This window comes from Panthera uncia (genome assembly GCF_023721935.1).
Source record: "Panthera uncia isolate 11264 chromosome C1 unlocalized genomic scaffold, Puncia_PCG_1.0 HiC_scaffold_4, whole genome shotgun sequence".
Lineage (NCBI taxonomy): Eukaryota > Metazoa > Chordata > Mammalia > Carnivora > Felidae > Panthera > Panthera uncia.
The window spans coordinates 32680979-32703295 of NW_026057585.1; the positions used below are offsets into that span (position 1 = coordinate 32680979).

The 22317-nt window shown below is 34.0% G+C and overlaps 1 protein-coding gene across 2 annotated transcripts in view; it reads left to right on the plus strand.

Moving 5' to 3' along the window:
• Positions 1–22317, plus strand: part of SELENOF (selenoprotein F) — a 58160-nt gene that overhangs the window by 16559 nt on the left and 19284 nt on the right. For both annotated transcript variants that reach the window (XM_049616856.1, XM_049616855.1), the window contains exon 3: positions 14637–14700. In XM_049616856.1, coding sequence (XP_049472813.1) covers positions 14637–14700 — 64 coding nt within the window. The remainder of the gene's footprint in view (positions 1–14636; positions 14701–22317) is intronic.

Here is a 22317-nt window from a genome sequence, read left to right on the forward strand (position 1 = left end):
AAGAGCTTAAAAGTGATTTTTAAAAATTCTACAGATTGAGATTTTTTTTAATTTGAATTTTGGAACATCTTGGTCTCATTCGCAGAATACAAGTAGAAGCCTAGTCTGCAGATCATCAATTTATACCATTACTGGTTCTGGAAAATAGCTCAACAGTTCTGGTATTTGATAAAGGGCCTTTATTTTCATCTAAAAATATACTAGTCAGATAATATTTGAAAAATACTTATCTTCAGTAATGATTACACTAGATTTGAATAAATGGACCTAAGTAGTGCATAAAATAATTTTAAGAATATAGTTAGATCCCTTCGACTTCCCCTGCATCCCTTCTACTCCATTACCTAATTAGAGTTAGACTAACGTAAATTGACTAGCTTGTATAGTAACATTCCCATTTTCTACGTGTACAATACTCTTCTTTTGACATTTATATGCACTCCCAGCAAGCCAGAGACAGTAGAGAGGAAATATTAATATCTACAGTTTATTAGAAGTCTATCCCCTTCTTTTTACAAAAGTTTTTGAAAGAGTTGAATTTTTATCTCAGCTACTAGTTTTGTGACTTTGAGTTAGCAAGTTGCTCTGGAATCTTCAGTTTTGTTGTAGTAATTACACTGGCTTCCCTCTGAGTGTTTTTTTATACCTTGGTTGTATGCTAAGTATCTTACCTACATTATTTAATCCCAACAACTCTCTAATGTAAATACTACTGCCCCTGTTTAACAGAAAAGGAAACTACGGTGTTATCTGTCCAGAATTACCAAGCAATCAGGTGCCACAACCCGGCTTCACCTCAGGTCTGTTTGACTCCAGAGCCCCAAGTTTTTAAAAACCTCTATTCTATTTTCCCTTTCATCTTGGAAATATGAATAGTAATACCTACTTCACAGACTTACTGGAAGAAAATGAATGAGTTAAATATAAAACACCAGACTGACTTTTTGAAGGTCTCTTTTGCATTTATAATTAACATAATTCCATTGGTAGTTTTTATTTTAAATTATTAAATCTTTACTTTTCAGTTTACCATAGACTTTAATGACTCCCATTACTTGTTTTTTTCTCTCAAGGATATATTGACAATTTGGCCTAAAGACCCAAACAAACATTTTCAATAATATTTCATATAATATTTCATAATTCAGGGAAAAGAACATCAAAACATTTAGTTACATTCAATTTACATAGAAAATCTGTAGCTGGTTTGAGAGTAATTTAGAAGTCAGCTTAAACAGCATTATTCAAGAAAGTGGCATATTTTAAGCTTTAGCCTATCTACTACTGGTAGAGCTGCTACTGGTGTGTAAAACATAGAAGGATGAAATGGAGGTTAAGCTAACTGTGCGTGAAATTGTCGCTAAAGAAATTTCACAGTTACTTAAAATAGCTTCTCTTTTGTAGTGTGTCTGTAGCATCAATACATGAGCTATTTCTTCAAAGGAAACAAAAATATGTCTTCAGTAGATTATTCTAATTATAGTATTAAAACATTCACAAAGAAGCTTTTTTTTAAAGATCTAAATATTAGGCAACAGTTCTAGTTCGGTGAAAGAATCACGAAGACTCCTACATAGCAACGGTACAAAATAATAACACAAATATTTACTTAATAATAGCTACTAACATTTGTTATTATGTGAAGCTGCTGTTCCAAGTCCTTTATATTAATTAATTTATATAATCCTCACAACAACTCTGAGGTAAGTGCAATTATTATCCCATCTCATAGTTGAGTCTAAGGCCTGGAGATCTTGCCTAAAGTCATTCAGCTAATAAATGGTTACAAATAATGTATAATTTATGTAGAAGTTTTAAAATATTTTATGTAGTTATTTCATTGAACTGAAAATATTAATTTTTTAATGTTTTCTAAATGTGGCATTTCATCTATATTCAACTAAAAAACAAGGGGCGCCTGGGTGGCTCAGTTGGTTAAGCGACCACCTTCGGCTCAGGTCATGATCTCGCAGTTTGTGAGTTTGAGCCCCACGTCGGGCTCTGTGCTGACAGCTCAGAGCCTGAAGCCTACTTCAGATTCTATGTCTCCCACTCTCTCTACCCCTCCCCTGCTCATGCTCTGTCTCTGTCTCTCAATAATAAATAAATGTTAAAGAAAAAAAATTTTTTATGAATGAAGAAAGAGAGGGAGGGACAGAGGAAGGAAGGAAGGAAGTCGGGAAGTTGGGGTGCCTGGGTGGCTCAAGTCAGTTAAGCATCTGACTCTTGATTTCAGCTCAGGTCATAATCTCAAGGTCATGAGATCGAGCTCTGTGTTGGGCTCTGTTGTGGGCATGGACCCTGCTTAACATTCTCTCTCCCTCTTCCTCTACCCCTCCCCAGCTCACTCGTGCGCGTGTGCTCGCTCTTTCTCTCTTTTTCAAGTAAATAAATGTAGTCAGTGTTTTAGGTATTTAACAAGTTCGGATCAAGGTTCTATCTATGCATATTAAAACATTTTGTTACATTTGCAGATTACCATATTTAAAAAGGAAATAAACCCTTAAAGTAATTCATGATCGAGGCTGCCTTACAACTACATTTCTAGACATACCTACCTCAGAGTCAAAATAAACTTTGTTTATACCATAAATATTTCTTCTTGGTATGGGCTTTGAGAATGTCAAAATAAGACAATAGTCACTGTCATCGAGGAGTCAGGTAGAGAAATAGGCATGGAAATTGGGCTGCTAGAATGCATTTGGCAGGATATTTTACTGAACTAACGCATAATATCCAGTGTTATGAAGGTAACCGCTAAAAGAATTAGGAATAAGCTAAAAGTTGAAAAGAAGACAATAAATCTCTTTAAGTTGATATATTGAGAACTGTAGATATAACCATGTTAATCATTACTAACAGAAGAACTAAAAACAGTTTAAAAGTTATTGAATGGCAGGTAGGAGGCAGAGGAAAATTTTTACTTCTTTTATACCCTTCTGTACAATTTCTTCTTTATTACTTCCAGATGCATTGGTTTCCTGAAAGAATTCAGTGAAATGCATGCTGTAAACAAAATACACTTATGTGCTATGAACGCACACAGAAAGAAGGGCATATAACCTTTTGACATTTCAGGTAAATATCACCACTTGCTTATGTAGAAGTTGCTGTTTATGATAACATGGAAAATAACTAGGAGAAAACTAGTGATAAGACAAAGATAGTGAAAAGGCAAAGTCATGAAAAAGAGGGCCATCTCAGGTAGCTTGGTTATGATGAGAGAGGGTGCTGGTTAGGAAGGTAGGGCCTATGTACCTTGGTAAGAAGTTTGGACTCTGTTCTATAGGCAGGGGACAAAATTAAAAGATTATAAACAATGAACCGGCGTCAGATTTGTATTTTAATTACATTCGTTGTCAGTGTGAAGGAAAATTGATAGGACAGAGGGGAATATGGTTGCCAGAAAAATATATTGCTGTTTTCCAGAGGCAAGATAAAAGGGCTTAAGCCAACATATTGGTAGTAAAAATGGAGAAGGGACAGATCTAAAACAGATTTAGGCAATAAAACCTTCAGGATTTATTGATTATACTGGATTGGAAGGGGGAATAGGTGAGTAAAGATGCTTCCCATGTTCTTATTTGAGAAACTGGTAGCCTCAACAAAAGAAGACTACAGTAGACTTCAGCTATTTGCATGGTAGCCCCCTAAAGGCAGTAGTTGGGGATGAGAGAAGGGGCAGTAAAGAGGATAACTTTTCATAAAAGCATACCCCGTAGGTACAGACTGCCTTTTCAGTTTTCCTTCTGAAGAGGTGTTAAAAGTTTTAACTTAGAAGGTCATAGATTTTATCTGAGTACCTTAATGAAATGTAAAATTGATAGTGTGCTTGTCAAAAAATAAAAGGTGTTGAATGGTCTAGTTTCTTTTGTTCTGCTTTCATATTGCCATTCTTAATATTTAAAATATTTAACCTTCTGGATTATTACAGCTTTATTTTTGTATCTTTTTACGATAAGGAGATTACCTTCTTTAGTTTTAATAGAGTGCAACCATAATGTAGTTTGTGCTGGTTGTGTTTTATATTTCATATATTTGTAACTTTTTTTTTAAGGTATTTGTAACCTTTCTTAAGGATGATCATAATTGCCCATTTTATGACAAATAATGATGTTCAGTTTTGACATGGTAATAACACCAACAGAATTTAATTCTCTTTTGAAAAGCAGCTTTTGCTACCATATATAGCATCTTTGTGGTCAGTTTTTGAGGCTATTGAATGTTTGGATTTTGAACCATATTTTGTCTGGATCTCAGTTTTTCAAATCAAGAAGAAAATGTATTGAAAATGTATTTTTCAAACATTAAGGAGCAAAAAGACATTGAATTTTTTATTGGGAACTATATACTAAATAGCCGTTTTCTAAAATATTTTTACTTTACCAAGGGGCTAGTTGGTTTTATTTTAAAACTACTTACTAAGATATTCAAGCTGGAGCGCCTGGGTGGCTCAGTCAGTTAAGCATCCAACTTCAGCTCAGGTCACGATCTCACAGTTCATGAGTTCGAACCCCGTGTCAGGCTCTGTGTTGACAGCTCAAAGCCTGGAGCCTGCTTCGGATTCTGTCTCCCCCTCTCTCTCTTCCCCTCCCCTGCTTGCACTCTGTCTCTCTCCCTCTCAAAAATAAATAAACATTAAAAAAAATTTTAAGATATTCAAGCTTAGGCTCATTTTTACTAATTCTTTGGATATTTTGAGCTCAGGAAATCTAGTGGTGGTGTGTCAAGTCATTTCATTTCATTCTGTGATGTTTCCTAAATATCAGTAGAATTGAATGTGTTGTTCCCAGATGATGCCCTTGGGTCATTGATACTGGTGGCTGAAATGTAAAGGGGGAGGGGGAGTATATCTGTGGGTGTATTTGTTTTCAGGTGACAGTCCAGTCGTTACAGTTTTACCTCTTGGTTATGAAATTCTCTTTGTTTTAGGTACATATGCAAATTCTGTTATTAATCACAATACTGAAAGAAACCTTGTTTTTTTTTTTTTTAATCAGATTTCATATTTGGAATGATCTGATTTGGAGTGTGATGTCAAACATTTTATATTTTGGTTTTTGTTTCATTTTGTTTTAATACATTTTTATTGAGCTTTTCAGTGGAACAATGATTGTATGTTAATGAAAGATTCCCCTGGTGTATTCTTACTTCCTTGGAATTTAATTTAAATTAAGGTTGATGTTAGCTTGTTTTCTAGCTTTCTCAATCTCAGAGCAGAAACTAAAGATACAAAAATAAATAGCACTTTAATACTATAGTAGAATAAGCTTTAAACTTAGGGAGCTTCCTTAGACATGGTCATTGCTTTGTTTTTTCAGAGTTCATTAGAAAGCACCTAAAAATAAATAGTGTAACCTCAGGGATATAATGTTAGAGAATTATCTTTACCAGTTTGGTTTTCTATAATTGTAAAACTGAACTTACTTCCCTAATCCTCCATATTCATTCATTATTCCTTTGCAAGAATGCCATTAGTCAAAGTGTATGAAAGTGTCAACACATAAACTATTTGCCTTATACATCTGCTGCTTCAGTGACTTAAAGTGAAATCTTGATCAAAGCTTTACTACTAGATCTCAAAAACTGTAGTACCCTAATTGTCCATGTGTAACTGTAACTTGTTTCTAGCACTCTGCACTTTAAAAAAATATCAACAAATATGGGAATGATAAAAAAAAAAATACCAAAAACTATGGGAATGATTTGATGATGAATAATGAATTAAAATTTAAGACATCAGCAGGTCACTAAACATATAGTTCTGTTGAAAATGTTTTTCTTGAGAATTAACTGACCAAATTTTGCTACAAGTAGCTTCGGTGTGGTGTATTTTGTCCTTCATATAAAAGAGTAAAGTTAACTTTAAGAAATTACACTGGATGCAGTTAACCATTTGGAAGAATGGCTTATTTAATATATTTGAGTGCATCATCATTGTTTTTATTTAAGAGCTCTAAATAATGCACTCAGTTTTAATTGTGTTATAGCCATACTCCCTTATTTTTAAATCCCTACATTTTATTTAAGGGCAAGCCTTCAGTAGACCTATAAAATAGTGACTCCCCCATATCTGAATTTTATTCAACTGTTAAAAGTTTTTCCTTTTGTTCGTGTAACATTAGAGCATTTTCTTCATATTGCTACTTAATATTCAAAGTTTTGTAGTTTTTTCTGAATGTACCAAATTGTATTTATACTAAAGCTTTGCCTTTAAGAGGATTTCAAAAATAAGAGTATATGGCTGCAAGCAAGGCTTCGTAAGGGAAGAAAACAGTATTACAGCATTTGTCTTGCTTTGGCCAATGCCCACTAGGTTTACCTTTCAGAATTGGTTAGTCTCCTGTTTGGTCATCTTGCAATTTTTGCCTTATTAATACTTGAGTATAGTCCAAGGCAGTGATTCTTCTCTCTGTCTGTTCATTACAATTGCTTGGGTGTCTTTAAAAGTCGTAACAGTAATTAAAGTACTGATACCAGGATCTTATCCCCAAGTATCCTAATTTAATTTGTCTGGGATGGGTTCAGAGATCAGTAATTTTCCTGTTTCTGCATGTGTCTAGTTGCTTTTTAATGTACACTTGATATTGTGATTTATATGTTTCTAGGTCTCTAGATTATAATATCATGTGTGAAGAGCATTGGATTTTGCTCTTGCATACTGTTACACTATGGGTGAATACCTTGATCTTATGGAGTCTTGGTTTTTAGCTTTGTTAAAGAGTGGTTATTCCGGTTTTTTCATTAGTACTAAGGTGAATTCTTTAGCATAGGCTTAGAAGTGGCAGATCGAGTTTAAATGAAAAAGCCAAAGGGGTTTGCCTAGCTCTACTTTCTAGCACAGTGAAGCTGTTGAAATTTTTGTCCATCTCTTATGGCCCATAGAGAATGTTGTCTATCGTTATGTCTAGAATTCTTAGCCTAATATAGTTCAATAGTTCTTAAATGTGCATTTTTTTGGGAAAGGCCAAGTTTTGAAGAGAATTTATTCACAGATTTTGGGAGTATCCCCTTTTTGTGGCTCCCTCCATTCTTTGATGTTACCTTCAATTTCCAGCTGCTCTGGCATCACTGAAGTTAAATTTTTGATTTCTCAACCCAACACTTGTTCTTATTTCTTATGAGCAAGAGACTGCCTTCTGGGAAAATTAGTGGAGGATGTCTGACATGGAGCGAGTTTACGGGTTTGTCGTGGTAGTGCGATGGCAGAAAAGTTAGCAAATTCAGAAAATTTACATAACTCAAAAGTGTCCCCTTTGTTCATTGTTATAAATTAACATGTCATAATCTAGTTATCTGGTGAGAAACTGTATAGACATTTTTTTTGACTTGCCTGTTAATTTGAACCATTTTGTATAGCCACATAGTTATACTTTAATTACAGAATAGTTATCACCACAAAATTAAGATTTTGGCTGTTTTCTGTATATGAAAACCTCATTATAAGCCCTAACTAAAAAAAAATTTAAAACAGGAGGTTGGCCAAGTTGGTATGTGAGGGAAAAAATTATTATATTCCAATAAATTATTATTCTCTGATAAATTATTATCAGAGAAGTCTTTCTATAATCAAAAGGAGTATAACTTTTAAAAACTGGGAATAAACTGAGGGTTGATGGGGGGTGGGAGGGAGGGGAAAGTGGGTGATGGGCATTGACAAGGGCACCTGTTGGGATGAGCACTGAGTGTTGTATGGAAACCAATTTGACAATAAATTTCATATTAAAAAAAAAAGTATATTGTTCCAAAATATTAGGAAAATTTATGAATCTACAATTGAGATACATATAAATAATAATCTTGGTAATACTTAAAATATCTTAAATTGGGAAAAAATCAGCAGACCCCAAAGCTGAAATTTATTTTAAGAATAGTAAAAGTCACTTGTTTTTTCTTTTGTTTTTGATTTTACCCATTCTGACAAGTATAAGATGATATGTCATTGTGGTTTTGATATGCATTTCCCTGATGATTAGTGCTGGTGGGTAGCTTTATATGTCTGTCTGCCATCTGTGTATCTTCTTTGAAAAAATGTCTTTTCAGGTCCTCTGCCATTAAATAGATTATTTGGGGGGTTTTGTGTTGAGCTATAGAACTTGTTTATTTTAACAATATTGATTCTTATCCATAGACATGATAGGTTTTTTCATTTTTGTGTGTCCTAATTTCTTTCCTCAGTGCTTTATAGTTTTCATAGTACAGATATTTCACATCCTTAAATAAGTTTATTCTGAATATTTTATTTTCTGTTGCAATTATAAATGGGATTCTTGATTTCTCTTTCTGCTTCATTATCAGTGTGTAGAAGTGCAACAGATTTCTGTACATATTGTATCCTGCAACTTTTGAATTCATTGATCAGTTGTAGTTTTTTGGTGGAGTCTTTAGGGTTTTCTGTAGATAGTATCATTTCATCTACAAATAGTGATGGTTTTACTTCTTTTTTACCAACTTAGATGTCTTTATAACTTTTTCTTGTCTGACCTCTGCAACTAGGATTTTCTATACTGTGTTGAATAAAAGTGCAAGTGGATATATTCTGGTCTTGTTCCTGATCTTAGAGGAAAAGCTTTCTGGTTTTCACCATTGAGTATGATGTTAACTTTGGGTTATTCATACATAGCCTAAGGTATGTTCCCTCTAAATCTGCTTGTTGAGAGTTGTTATCATGAATGGATGTTGTACCTTGTCAAATGCTTTTTTTTTTTTTTTTTGTACATTGAAATGATCATACAGTTTTTATCCTTTGTTTTGTGAATGTGGTGGATCACATGGATTTGTGAATATCGAACCACCCTTGCATTCCTAGAATAAATCCCTCAATCATGGTGAATAGTTTTCTTTTAACATATTATTGGATTCAGTTTGCTAATATTTTGAGGGTTTTTGCATCCATGGTCATCAGAGGTACTGGCCTGTAGTTTTCTTTTTTAGTAGTGTCTTTATCTGGTTTTGGTATCAGGGTAATGCCTCATTGAATGAATTTGGAAGATTTCCTTCCTCTATTTTTTGGAATAGTTTGAGAGGAATAGATATTAATTCTTCTTTAAGTGTTTGATAGAATTCATCTGTGAAGCCATCCATTCCTGGACTAGTTTATTGGGAGTTTTTTGAATACTGACTCAATTTCATTACTGGTAATTGGTCTGTTCAAATTTTCTATTTCTTACAGATTCAATTTTGGACGTTGTGTATTTCTAGGAATTTATCCATGTCTTCTATATTGTCCAATTTGTTGGCATCTCTTATAATCCTTTGTATGTCTGTGGTGTTGGTTGTTATTTCTCCTCCTTCATTTCTGATTTTGAGTCTTCTCTCTTTGTCTTGATGAGTCCTGCTAAAGGTTTATCAATTTTATCTTTTCACAGAACCAGCTTCTGGTTTCAATGATCTGTTGTATTGGGGTTTTAGTCTCTATTTTATTTCTTTCTGCTCTAATCTGTATTATTTCCTCCCTCTTACTGGCTTGGGCTTTATTGTTGTTGGTTGTTTTTTTGTTTGTTTGTTTGTTTGTTTGTTTAAGCTCCTTTAGGCCTTAAAGGTTAAGTTGTTTGAGATTTTTCTTGTTTCTTGAGGTAGACCTGTATTGTTGTAGTCTTCTCTCTTGTAACAGTTTTTGCTGTATCCTAAAGATTTTGGATCATTGTGTTTTCATTTTCATTTGTCTCCATGTATTTTTTAATTTCTTCTTTGATTTCTGAGTAGACCCATTCATTGTTTAGTAGTATGTTATTTATCCTCCATGTATTTGTGTTCTTTTCAGGTTTTTTCTTGGTGATTTTCATACCATTATGGTCAGAAAAGATGCCTGATATGATTTCAGTCTTTTTGAATTTATTATGACGTGTTTATGGCCTAATGTGATCTATTCTGGAGAATGTCCCATGTGCACTTGAAAAGAATGTGTATTCCACTATGTTTGGATGGAATGTTTTGAATATATTTGTTAGCCCCATGTGGTCTAATGTGTCAATTATAGCCACTGTTTCCTTGATTTTCTGTTTGGATGATCTTTCCATTGATGTAAGTAGGATCTTAAAGTCCCTTACTACTACAGTATTACTGTGTATTTCTTTTCTTATGTCTGTTAATAATTGCTTTATGTACTTAGCTGCTCCCATGTTGTGTGCAGAGATATTCACCACTTTTATATCCTCTTGTTAGAAGTAACCAGTGTTGGCAAAGATGCAGAGAAAAAGGAACCCTCATGCACTGTTGTGGGAGTGCAAATTGGTGTAGCCATTGTGGAAAACAGTATGAAGGTTCCCCCAAAATTAAAAGTAGAATTACCATATGATCCAGTAATTCCATAACTAAGTTTTTACCCTAAGAAGATGAAAACACTAATTCAAAGAGATGTACTTCTGTGTTTATTGCAGCATTATGTACAGTAGCTCAGTTATGAAAGCAACCCAAGTGTCCATTGACAGATGAAGGGATACACACACACACACACACACACACACACACACACACACACACAGTGGAATATTACCCAGCCATGGAAAAAAAAAAGTCCAAATGCTAGGGGCGCCTAGGTGACTCATTAGGTTAAGCGTCCGACTTCGGCTCAGGTCATGATCGCACGGTTTGTGAGTTGAAGTCCCGCATCAGGCTCTGTGCTGACAGCTCGGAGCCTACTTCAGATTCTGTGTCTCCCTCTCTCTGTTCCTCCCTGCTCCTCACACTTTTTCTCTCTGTCTCTGTTAAATAAAAAAAAGTCCAAATGCTAAGAGGGAAAGTCAAGGAGTTACAATTTTTAACCTTTTTAAATCCTTTCATACTTTATTCCCTAGAGAATTTGTTAGAAGTAGCATATTTTCAACTTTTCTTTTTGATATTTATTTTGAGAGAGCACATGAGGGAGGGCACATAGAGAGTAAGGGAGAGAGAGCCCAACATGGCTCTCTCAGTGCAGAGCCCAACACGAGGCTCTGAGATCATGACCTGAGCCGAAATCAAGAGTTGGACACTCAACCGACTAAGCCACCCAGACGCCCCTTAATAGTATATATTTTATTATGTGAACTTGTGTGATGCCAAAGATGCTTATTATTACTTTATAAGTCCCTGAAAGTTGACCACAATTTGTAGTTAATTTAAATTATTCATCATGAAAAACCAGTGTTGTCCTATGAACAAATTCGTAAGAAAAAAACCAACTAACATAACAAGTTAATGCTTTTAGAATTTAATATTAATAATGTTAGGCAGCTCTGAGATAAATTTTCTGTTTACCCTAGACTGAAACTAAGCACAATGTAGTCTAGTCTATAAGTTGATATCAAAGGAACTTGAAATGTTTTTAAAGTTCTGTAATGAAAAAAGAGGTATTTAATTCTGTTAAATGAACAATTCTCTCCATTCAGCACACATACATTGAGAAGCTTTGTATCTAGTTCTGGAGATAATTATGATAGATAAGACATTTCCTTTCCACAAATTATAGAATATTTATAGTACATCATAAGAACAGATTACCACTGAAAGTACCACAAACAGAATAGGAGATAAACAGAAGTTTTCCTGGAGAAGGTCACATCTGAGCTGCTATTCACTAAAGAATATGTTTCTAACATTTTTAACCAGTTGATGTTTCGTTGTGCAGAGATGGGCTTTCCATGAATGCATTACAAGTGTGCTAGGATATGGAGTCCTTCAATCCTTGTGACAACCAAATGGAGACTGTGGTGCTCAGGGCCCAAAAAGCTATTCATCTGTTATAAGCAGCCGCCTCTTACCCCAGGACTCCATAAAGTTGTTAACGTGTCATGATATGAAGAATATTGGGAAACAGCAGTGTAGAGAAATGTTACTACGGAAGCTAATCGAATCTCCACTTAGAGTTTCCGAGGGATCACAAACTTGCAAATAAAATATAAATCAAATAACCAAATTTTACTATGGGCCTTATAACTTTTTAAATTTTTTTGATTCTGGTAATATATACATAACATAAAATTCACCATTTTAACTATTTTTAGTCCTCTATCTCCAGAACCGTTTCATCTTCCTAAACTGAAATTCCATTCCATTCTCGGTAAACAGTAGCTCCCCATTCTTCCCTCCCCCAGCTCCTGGCAACCACCATTCTACTTTTGTCTCTCAATTTGTAAGTACCTCATAAAAGTGGAAATGTACAGTATTTATCGTTTTGTAACTACTTTGTTTCATTTAGTTTACTGTCTTCAAGATTCATCCATGTGACAGCATGTGTCATAATTTTCTGTTTTTAAGACTGAATATTTCGTTATATGCATATGCCGCATTTTGTTTATCCATTCATCTGTCATTTGAGTTGGCCTCTAACTTTTTGTTACCAAATCATATAATTCTATTTTTAATTTTTTAAGGAGCCACCATTTTATCTTCCATGGTGGCTGCACCACTTTACAGTTACCAACATAAGGTCCCAGGGGTTCTAATTTCTCCACATCCTCACCACCACTTATTTTTTGTGTTGTTGTTGTTTTTGTTGTTAATAATAGCCATCGTGATGAGTGTGAAGTGGTATCTCATTGTCTTTTTGATTTGTATTTCCCTAATGATTAGTGATGTTGAACATCTTTTCATGACCTTGTGGGTAATATGGCCTGTTATTCTTAAAGATATTCTGAGGGGTTGTCTAATGGATTAACTAAATCTTATTCAAAAGTGACTTACTGTATAAAGTTATGTCAGGTTACTAATGCTGCAAAGACTCTTCGGAGATTATCAGAGTTTTTTGGTTTTGTTTCTAATTTTAGTTAACATATGGTGCAATATTGGCTTCAGGAGTAGAATTCGGTGATCATCACTTATGTACAACACCCAGAGCTCATCACAAGTGCCTTCCTTAATACCCATCACCCATCTCCTACCCACTCTTCTCCATCAACCGTCAGTTTGTTCTCTATTGTTAAGAGTGTTTTGTGGTTGGTTTCCTTCTCGCCCACCCCTCCCCCCACCTTCTCAGATGTTCATCTGTTTTGTTTCTTTAATTCTACACATGAGTGAAATCACATGGTATTTGTCTTTCTCTGATTGACTTATTTCGCTTAGCATAATACAATTTACCTCCATTCACATCATTGCAAATGATAAGCTTTTATTCTTTTTGTGTATACACACACCACATCTTTATCCATTCATCAGTCAACGTACATTTGGCTGTCTCCATAGTTGGGCTATTGTTGATAATGCTGCTATAAACATCAGGGTAAATGTACTCCTTTGAATCTGTAATTTTTATCCTTTGCATGATCGTTAAAGTTCTTAATCTGAAATTCATCAGTATTTTCCCAGAGTCCATGAATAGTCCGAATTAAAACAATTTCATCAGATTCTCAAACGTATCTATGACCCTCAAAACTTTAAGAATTATTGATTTAGCTCAGAATCTCTAAAATGTTTAAAAATTCATTATCACTTGGGTAGGTGGAATTAAAATGAATTTCTAATTTCTACTTTGTGCTTTTTTATATTTTCCAAAGTATCGAATATAATCATATATAGTACATGGGATTTTTATGTTACTTTATAACTTAAAAAGTAAAAGTCATCTTTAGCTCTTGGACCTATAATAAAAAAACCAAATGTAAAAGCTAACAAATAAAAACAAATGCAAAAGCCAACAAAATATAGTATGTTCTTATAATTGCCTGCCTTCTCTTAGAGTCCTAGCATTACCGTCACTAAAAAAAAAAAAAAAAAAAAAAAATGGGCAGGTTCTAGAGCTTAAAAAAAGTGATGTTTACCATTGATTCCATTTCAGCTAAATTCATTGCAGTAAAATATTTGCATTGGAGTTTTTCATAATTAGCTTTTACTGTAAAGAGATTGTGCAGGTTCTATATAGCTGGAAAAACAATATTTACCATTTAATTCATTTCAAGTGAATTTCATTAAGGGAAAATATTTGCATTTTAGTTCTTTCTAATGAGATTTTACTGGTTTTTTCATAATATCTTTATATAGTACATACTGTAATTATTTTTTAAAGATATTGAGGTTTTGGGGACACCTGGGTGGCTCAGTCGGTTGAGCATCTGACTTTGGCACAGGGCTCGAACTCACGGACCGTGAGATCATGACTGTTTGTGCTAACAGCTCAGAGCCTGGAGCCTGCTTGAGATTGTGTGTCTCCCTCTGTCTCTGCCCTTCCCCCACTCATGCTCTGTCTCTCTCTCTGTCAAAAATAAATAAACATTAAAAAAAAAAAATACTGAGGTTTGTTTTTTTTTATTTCATTTTAAAACACTGATTACTTAATTTTAACAGCAACCAGAAAAAATTCTCATTAAGTATGTATGTTGGATAGATGAATAGAATACATACCTGTGTTCAATATAGCATTTTAAAAATCCATAGGAAATCTTAAGGATTTTGTGAAGAACTTCGAAGGACATCTTACCTATTCAAATCCATCATCAATTCTCCATATCTCCTTCAATCTTTTTCCTACTAAACCTAAATTCCTCTATCATTTAATGTCCCCGGGCCTCTATTTTCTCTTCTGTTGTACTGGAAATACATAGTTCTCTCCAACTCTGACATTTATTTTATTCCATATTATCTGTTTAACTTCAGTGTTTATGCTATGAAATAACTACATTTTTAAAACTATACCAGTTTTTTCAATTCTTGTCTTTTTGCAGCTTTATGCAGGTGCTATCCTTGAAGTTTGTGGATGAAAATTGGGGAGGTTCCCTCAAGTCCAAGGTATGTAAAATTATCTCCAGCAAATTCTCACTTTAATAATTTTAAATCAACATTTTACAAGAATAATTTTATTAAATATTCCCAAGAATAAGAATTTTTAGGATTGTACTTTCTCAACATTATATGTATTTTTTCCACATTTGTCTTCATGGAGGTAGAGTTTTATAGTAATTGTTGAATACTAGTAGTTTACTTTAAGCAAGCGTAATATATGATGTAACACATAATAAAGTGATTATTTTCTTAAAAGGAGAGCCTTTCCTTTACCAAGTATAAATTTTACAAGAGCCTTTGTTTTACCAGATATAAATATAATCCCCTTAAATAGCACACCATTCTAATATATCTTAAATGTAAATTCATTTATATAAAACTCTCCTAAGGAACAATTGGAGTGAGAATAGACCTGTACAAAGTGACAAGTCGTCAAAAAGAGAATTAATTACCATAAAATTTTAGGTGCAAAGAAGTTGCATGTACATGTACATCTTCACAGGAAATTTTAAAGATAAATATGTAAAAGGATAATTGTGAAAATGTGTTCTTTTGTTTGACATCACAGTAGTGGAGCTTTGCATGTCGAAAAAGACATGGGCTAAGACTTTTCTGTTCTGTCCTGGCTTGTCATTTGAAAATCAGTTTTATAAAACTAAAATTGTCTAAAGGTAAAGAAGTTCTTTTGTTTGTTTGTTTTTTAATTGAAATATGTAAGTGCTCTATTATATGGCTTATTTTTACATCTCCTGACTTTCTCATGACTTCTTGCCTTGTTCACTTAATGGCAAGATAATTTAAAACTACCTGTATTCACAGATGCCCTTTATTGCTGACCTAGGATTATTTATGATAAAATATTGCTCATTTTGGCACAGAAATGTAATAATAAGTAAGGCCCAAAGCAGATACACATTTAATTAAATACATTCTTGGTTAGAATAAACATATTCTAATGTAGCACAGAATATATCTACTTCTGCTTAGGGAAAAAATTTCTCACGCTGATTTTTTTTTTTTTTTTTTTTTTTTTTTTTGCCTTCAGCAAATAGACAGATTTTATTATGTCTATGGTAATAATTTTTCTACAGTTGGAAGTTCAGTCTTTAAAAGCTTGAGTGGAATTTATCAAACCTTGTAGTAGAAATTAATTATATATACATTTCTTACGTATACTTAAATTATCATACTTGGGGTGCATGTAGTCATACTGTCTTTTCCTTTTGAAAAACAATTAGAGTTTAATCCTATGTATAAATATTTAATGTAAGTTTAAAATGAAAATGATTGTTTAATTCTGTAATATATAACCATATTGAACATAATTATATATGATGCCATTGTTTTCTGAGTCCCTGAGAAGCTGGCATATTTTAAGTATAACCATTATTATATTCCCTAAAGATATTCTGGAATAGGGCATGAAGGACCATTGTCACTTGTTGCAGTAACTACAAATACCAAACTAACTTTCATGTCATCATCGCTTTATAGTCTTTGTCATCAACAAACCTTTTATTGAACTTAAACCATTCAGTGCCTGTGGGGAAAAAGTCCCAAATTCTATTCCAAAGCCAATTCCAGGTCTGGCTCTTAAGATTCTTCTGACTTCCATGTTTTGGTTGTTTAAGTAGAAAGGGCAGTCTGAATACTTTCTTGTAATCCTTAATATTTTATTGAAGTATATAATTGACATAGTGTTTCATGTGTACAACATATTCATTCAACAATTTTATGTATTCCACAGTGCTAACCACAATAAGTATAGTCATCATTTGATACCATACAGTGTTGTACAATATTACTGACTGTATTCTCTATGCTGTACTTTTATCTGACTTATTTATTTTATAACTTGAAGCTGGTAGCTCTTAACTCCATTCATCTATTTCACCCATCCCAACCCCCATCCACTTCTGTGGCATCTACTGGTTCTATGTATTTAAAGTCTGTTTTTTGGTTATTTTATTTTTTAGATTTCACATATATGTGAAATCATATGGTATTTTTCTTTCTCTGACTTATCTCACTTAGCTTAATTCCTCTAAATCCATCCATGTTGTTGCAAATGGCAAGATCTCATTCTTTTCTGTGGCTGAGTAATACTCCATTGTGAATTCCATACTTTGTTTTTTTAATTAAAATGTAATTGACACACAATTTTACATTACTTCCAGGTGTACAGCGTAGTGATTTGACAAGTCTATACACTAATGGGCTGTACCCACATGGGCAGAGCTACCATCTCTTGTTATACAGTGCTATTACAATACCATTGATTACCTTCCTTGTATACTTGTTCTATCTTTAGCTGTTCATTCATCAATGGAGTCTTGGGTTGCTTCCCTATCTTGGCTATTATAAATAATTCTGCAATAAACATAGAAATGCATGTATCTTTTTTTAAATTAGTATTTTTGTTTTCCTTGGATGAATACCCCAGTAGTGGAATTATTGGAATATATGGTATTTCTATTTTAAAATTTTTCAAGACCTTCCATGCGGTTTTCACAAGTGACTGCACCAATTTACATTCTCACCAGCAGTGCATGAGAGTTCCTTTTTCCCCACATCCTCACCAACACTTGTTATTTCCTTTTGATTCTAACCATCCTGACAGGTATAAGGTTATCTCTCATTCTGATTTTGATTTGTAGTTCCTTGATTAGTGATGTTCAGCATCATTTCATAGGTCTCTTTGTCATCTGTCTTTTTTGTAAAGAAATCTTTTTAAATTTTTTTTTTTTTTTAACATTTATTCATCTTTGAGAGACAGAGACAGAGCGTGAGTTGGGGGAAGAGTAGACAGGGAGACACAGAATCTGAAGCAGGCTCCAGGCTCTCTTTGAGCTGTCAGCACAGAGCCCGATGCGGGACTCAAACTCACTGACTGCAAGATCATGACCTGAGCCAAAGTCGGACACAACCGACTGAGCCACCCAGGTGCCCCTGTAAAGAAATCTTTTTAGGCCCTCTATCCAGTTTTTAATTGGATTGTTTATTTGGTGTTGAGTTCTGTAGAAGTTCTTTATATATTTAAGATATTATCAGATCATTTGCAAACACCTTTTCCCATTCAGTAGGTTACCTTCTCATTTTGCTGATGGTTTTCTTTGCTGTGCATAAGCTTGTTATTTTTGTATAGTTCCATTAGTTTGTTCTTGCTCTTGTTTCCCTTGTCGAGAAGAAACCAAGAAAAATGTTGCTAAGGCCAGTGCTAAACAGATGCTGCCTATGTGTTCTTCTAGGACTTTGATGATTTCAGGTATCCCATTTAGGTCTTGAATCATTTTTAGTTATTTTTGTAAATAGTAGAAGAAAATGGCCTAGTTTTATTCTTTTACATGTAGCTGTCTAGTTTTCCCAGTACCATTTGTAGAAGAGACTGTCTTTTCCCTATTGTATATTTTGTCTCCTTTGTTTTAGATTAATTGACCATACTCATGGGTTGTTTTTTTTTTTTTTCTTTCAGACTTTGTACTCTATTCTGTTGATCTATGTGTCTATATTGGTGCCAGCACCATACTCTTGATTAGTATGGCTTTGTAGGATAATTTGAAGTCTAAGGTTTTGATACAGCCAGCTTTGTTCTTCAGTCTCAAGATTGTTTTGGCTCTTCGGGGTATTTTGTAGTTCCATACAAATTTTAGGGTGATTTGTTCTAGTTTGGTGAAAATGCTGTTGGTATTTTAATAGGGGTTGTGTCACATCTTTAGGTTGTTTTGGTTAGTATGGACATTTCACAACATCAATTCTTCCAGACCATTTGCATAGTATCTTTCCATTTTTTTTATAGCATCATCAATTTCTTTTTTTTTTTTTTTTAATGTTTTTATTTATTTTTGAGAGACAGCAAGTGGGAGAGGGGCAGAGAGAGAAACACACACACACACACACACACACACACACACACACACACAGAATCTGAGGCAGACTCCAGGCTCTGAGCTGTCAGCACAGAGCCCGATGCAGGGCTCGAACTCATGAGCAGTGAGATCATGACCTGAGCCGAAGTTGGATGCTCAACCGACTGAGCCACCCAGGCGCCCTTATCATCTTCAGTTTCTATTGTAAATGTCTTATACTTTTCAGAGTGCAGCTCTTTCATGTCCTGGGTTAAGTTTATTCCTAAGTATTTTATTGTTTTTGGCGCAATTGTAAATGGAATTATTTTATTTCCCTTCCTGCTACTTCATTGTTAATATGTAGAAATATAACCAATTTCTGCATTATTAATTTTATATCCTGAAACTTTACTGGAATCATTGATCAGTTCTAATAGTTTTTTGGTGGTATTTTTAGGTTTTTATGTAGTATTTCATCTGCAAATAGTGACAGTTTTTTTTTTTTTAAAGTTTATTCGTTTTGTGAGAGAGAGAACACATTAACTGAGGAAGGAAAGAGAGAGAATCCCATACAGTCTTCATGCTGTCGGCATAGAGCCCGAATGTGGGGCTCAATCCCATGAACCATGAGATTATGACCTAAGCCGAAATCAAGAGTTGGTTGCTCAACCAATTGAACCACCCAGGTCTCCCTTACTACTTTTGTAACAATTTTTATGCCTTTTATTTCTTTTTCTTGTCTGATTGCTACAGCTAGGACCTCCAGTACTAGGTGGAAGAAAAGTGACAAGACAGGAAGTAGGCATCCTTTTCTTGTTTTGGATCTTAGAGGAAAAACTTTCACCATTGTGTACGATGTTAGCTTTAGGTTTTTATATAATGGCCTTTATTATGTTGAGGTATGATCCCTCTAAACCCACTTTGTTGAGCATTTTTATCCTGAGCAATGTTGTACTTTGTCAAAGAATGACTTTTCTGTCTTTGTTGAGATGATCATTTGGTTTTTATCGTTTCTGTCATTAATGTGGTATACCAAAGTGACTGATTTGTGAATATTGAACCCTCCTTGCATCCCCTAGAATAAATTTCACTTGACTGTGGTGAACGATCCTTTTAATGTATTGTCGAATGATTGAATAATAATGTGTTGAATACTTTTGCATCTATGTTAATCAGGGATATTAGCCTGTAATTACTTTTTTGTAGTGTCTTTGTTTTGGTATCAGGGTAACACTGTCCTAGTGGAAAGTATTTGGAAGCTTTCCTTCTTCCTCTCTTTTTTGAGGATAGTTATTAAATCTTGAAATGTTTGGCAGAATTCACCTATGGAGCCACCTGGTCCTTGAGTCTTGTTTGTTGGAAGTTTTTTTGATTACCATTTCAGTTCCCTTACAAGTTAATTGGTCTGTTCAGGTTTTCTGTTTTATTTCCTGATTGAATTTTAGAAGATTGTATGTTCCTAGGACATTATCCATTTCTTCTAGGTTGTCCAACTTGTTGGCATATTAATTTTTCATAGTATTTTCTTAAAATCTTTTGTTTTTCTGTGTGTTAGTTATTCTCTCATTTCTGATTTTATTTTGAGTCCTCTCTCTTTTTTTCTTGATGAGTATGGCTAAAGGTTTGTAAATTTTGTTTCTTTCCAGAGATCCAGCTCTTGGTTTCGTTGATCTTTTCTGTTGTGTTTTTATCTCTATTTATTCCTGCTCTAATCTTGATTTTTTTTTTCTTCTAACCTTTTGTTTTTCTTTTTGACTTTAGGTGTAAGGTTAGACTGTTTGAGGCTTTTATTGTCTTGTTTACACAGCAGCCTATATTGCTATAAAGTTTCCTCTTGGTGGGCTCCTGGGTGGCTCAGTCATTAAGCATCTGACTTGTGCTCAAGTCATGATCTCATAGTTCGTGAGCTCAAACCCCACTTTGTCTCTCTCTCCCCCTCTCCCCCAACTCCCCTGTTCTCTGTCTCTTTGCCCGTCCTGGGATTCTCTTTGTGTCCCTCACTCACTTGCACCCTCTCTCTCAGAAAAAAAATAATAATAAATAAAAATTTCCCTCTTAGAATTGCTTTTGCTGCAGCCCACAGATTTTGAACCATTATGTTTTCCTTTTCATTTGTCTTTATGTATTTTTTTTTTTATTTCCTCTTTGCTTTCTTCATTGATCCATTGGTTATTTAGAAGCATGTCATTTAGCCTCCATGTGTTTGTGTGTTTTTAGTTTTTTGGTGTATGATTTATTTCTAGCTTCCTTGTGATTGGAAAAGATGTGTGATATGTTTTCAATCTTAAATAAATGGAGACTTCTTTTGTGGCCTAATGTGATATATCCTGGAGAATGTTTCATGTGCACTCGAACGTGTATTCTGTTTGTGAATGGAATGTTCTGTAGATATGTTAAACTCATCCAGTCTAGTATGTCCTTCAAAGATGCTTTTTCCTTATTGATTTTCTGCCTGGATGATCTATCCATTTATGTAATTGGGGTGTTAAAGTCTCCTACTCTTACTGTATTACTGTCAGTCTCTCCTTTTATTTGCTTTATTATTGTCAGTCTCTCCTAATATTTGCTTTATGTATTTAGGTGCTCCATTGCTGGGTGCATAGATATTTATAATTGTTAGTTCCTCTTATTGGATTGATTCTTTTATCATTATGTAATATCCGTCTTTGTTTCTTGTTAGAGTCTTTGTTTGATAGTCTATTTTGTCTGATAAAAATGTTGCTACCCAGGCTTTTTTTTCCCACTTGATTTGCATGGAATATCTTTTTCCATCCCTTCACATTCAGTCTGTATGTGTGTTTAGATGTGAAGTGAGGTCTTGTCAGTGGCATATTGATGGGTCTTGGTTTTTGTTTTGTTTTGTTTCTATCCATTTTGCCACCCTAGGTCTTTAGATTGGAGCATTTAGTCCATTTACATTTAAAGTAGTTATAGGTAGCTATGTACTTGTCATTTTATTGTGTTTTTGGTTTTTATAGTTCTTCTCTTTCTTACCTTGCTCTCTGATGAATTATTATCTATAGTGTTTTGCTTGGCTTTCTTTCTCTTTATTTTTTGTGTATCTGTTTTGGGTTTGGGGTTTGTAGTTACAATGAGGTTCATATATAATATCCTAAGTTTATAGCAGTCTGTATTCATTTCTTTATTGTGTTTTTGTTTTTACTTTTTAATTAAGGCCTTTTCCACTTAAGTCCCTTTAACATTTCTTGTAAGTCTGATGTAGTACTGATAAACTCCTTTAATTTTGCTTGGGAAGTTCTTGGTCTTTGCTTCAATTCTGAATGATAATTTTACCATATCGAATATTCTTGGTGGTAGGTTGTGGGTGGGGTGGTTTTCTTGTTTTCCCTCTCTGGACTTTGATTATATCATGCCACTGCTTTCTGGCCTGTAGTGTTTCTGCTGAAAATTCAGCTGATAGCTTTATGGAGTTTCCCTTGTATGTAATTTTTCACTTTCTTGCTGCTTTAATGTTTTTCCCCTTAAACCTTTGACATTTTTATTATTCTGTGTCCTGGTGTGGATCTCCTTAGGTTCATCTTGTTCTGAACTCTCTGTGCTTCCTGAACCTGAATGTCTGTTTCCTTCCCTATGTTATGGAAGTTTTCAACTATTATTTCTTAAGTTTTCTGCTCTTTTTCTCTCTCCTTCTAGGACCCTTGTAATGCAAATGTTTGCTGCAAACAGTTCCTGTTATCAAAGAGATCCCTTAATATCATCTTTTTTTTAGTTTTATTTATTTTTTTATTATTTTTCATTTTTTAAAAAAATTTTTTTA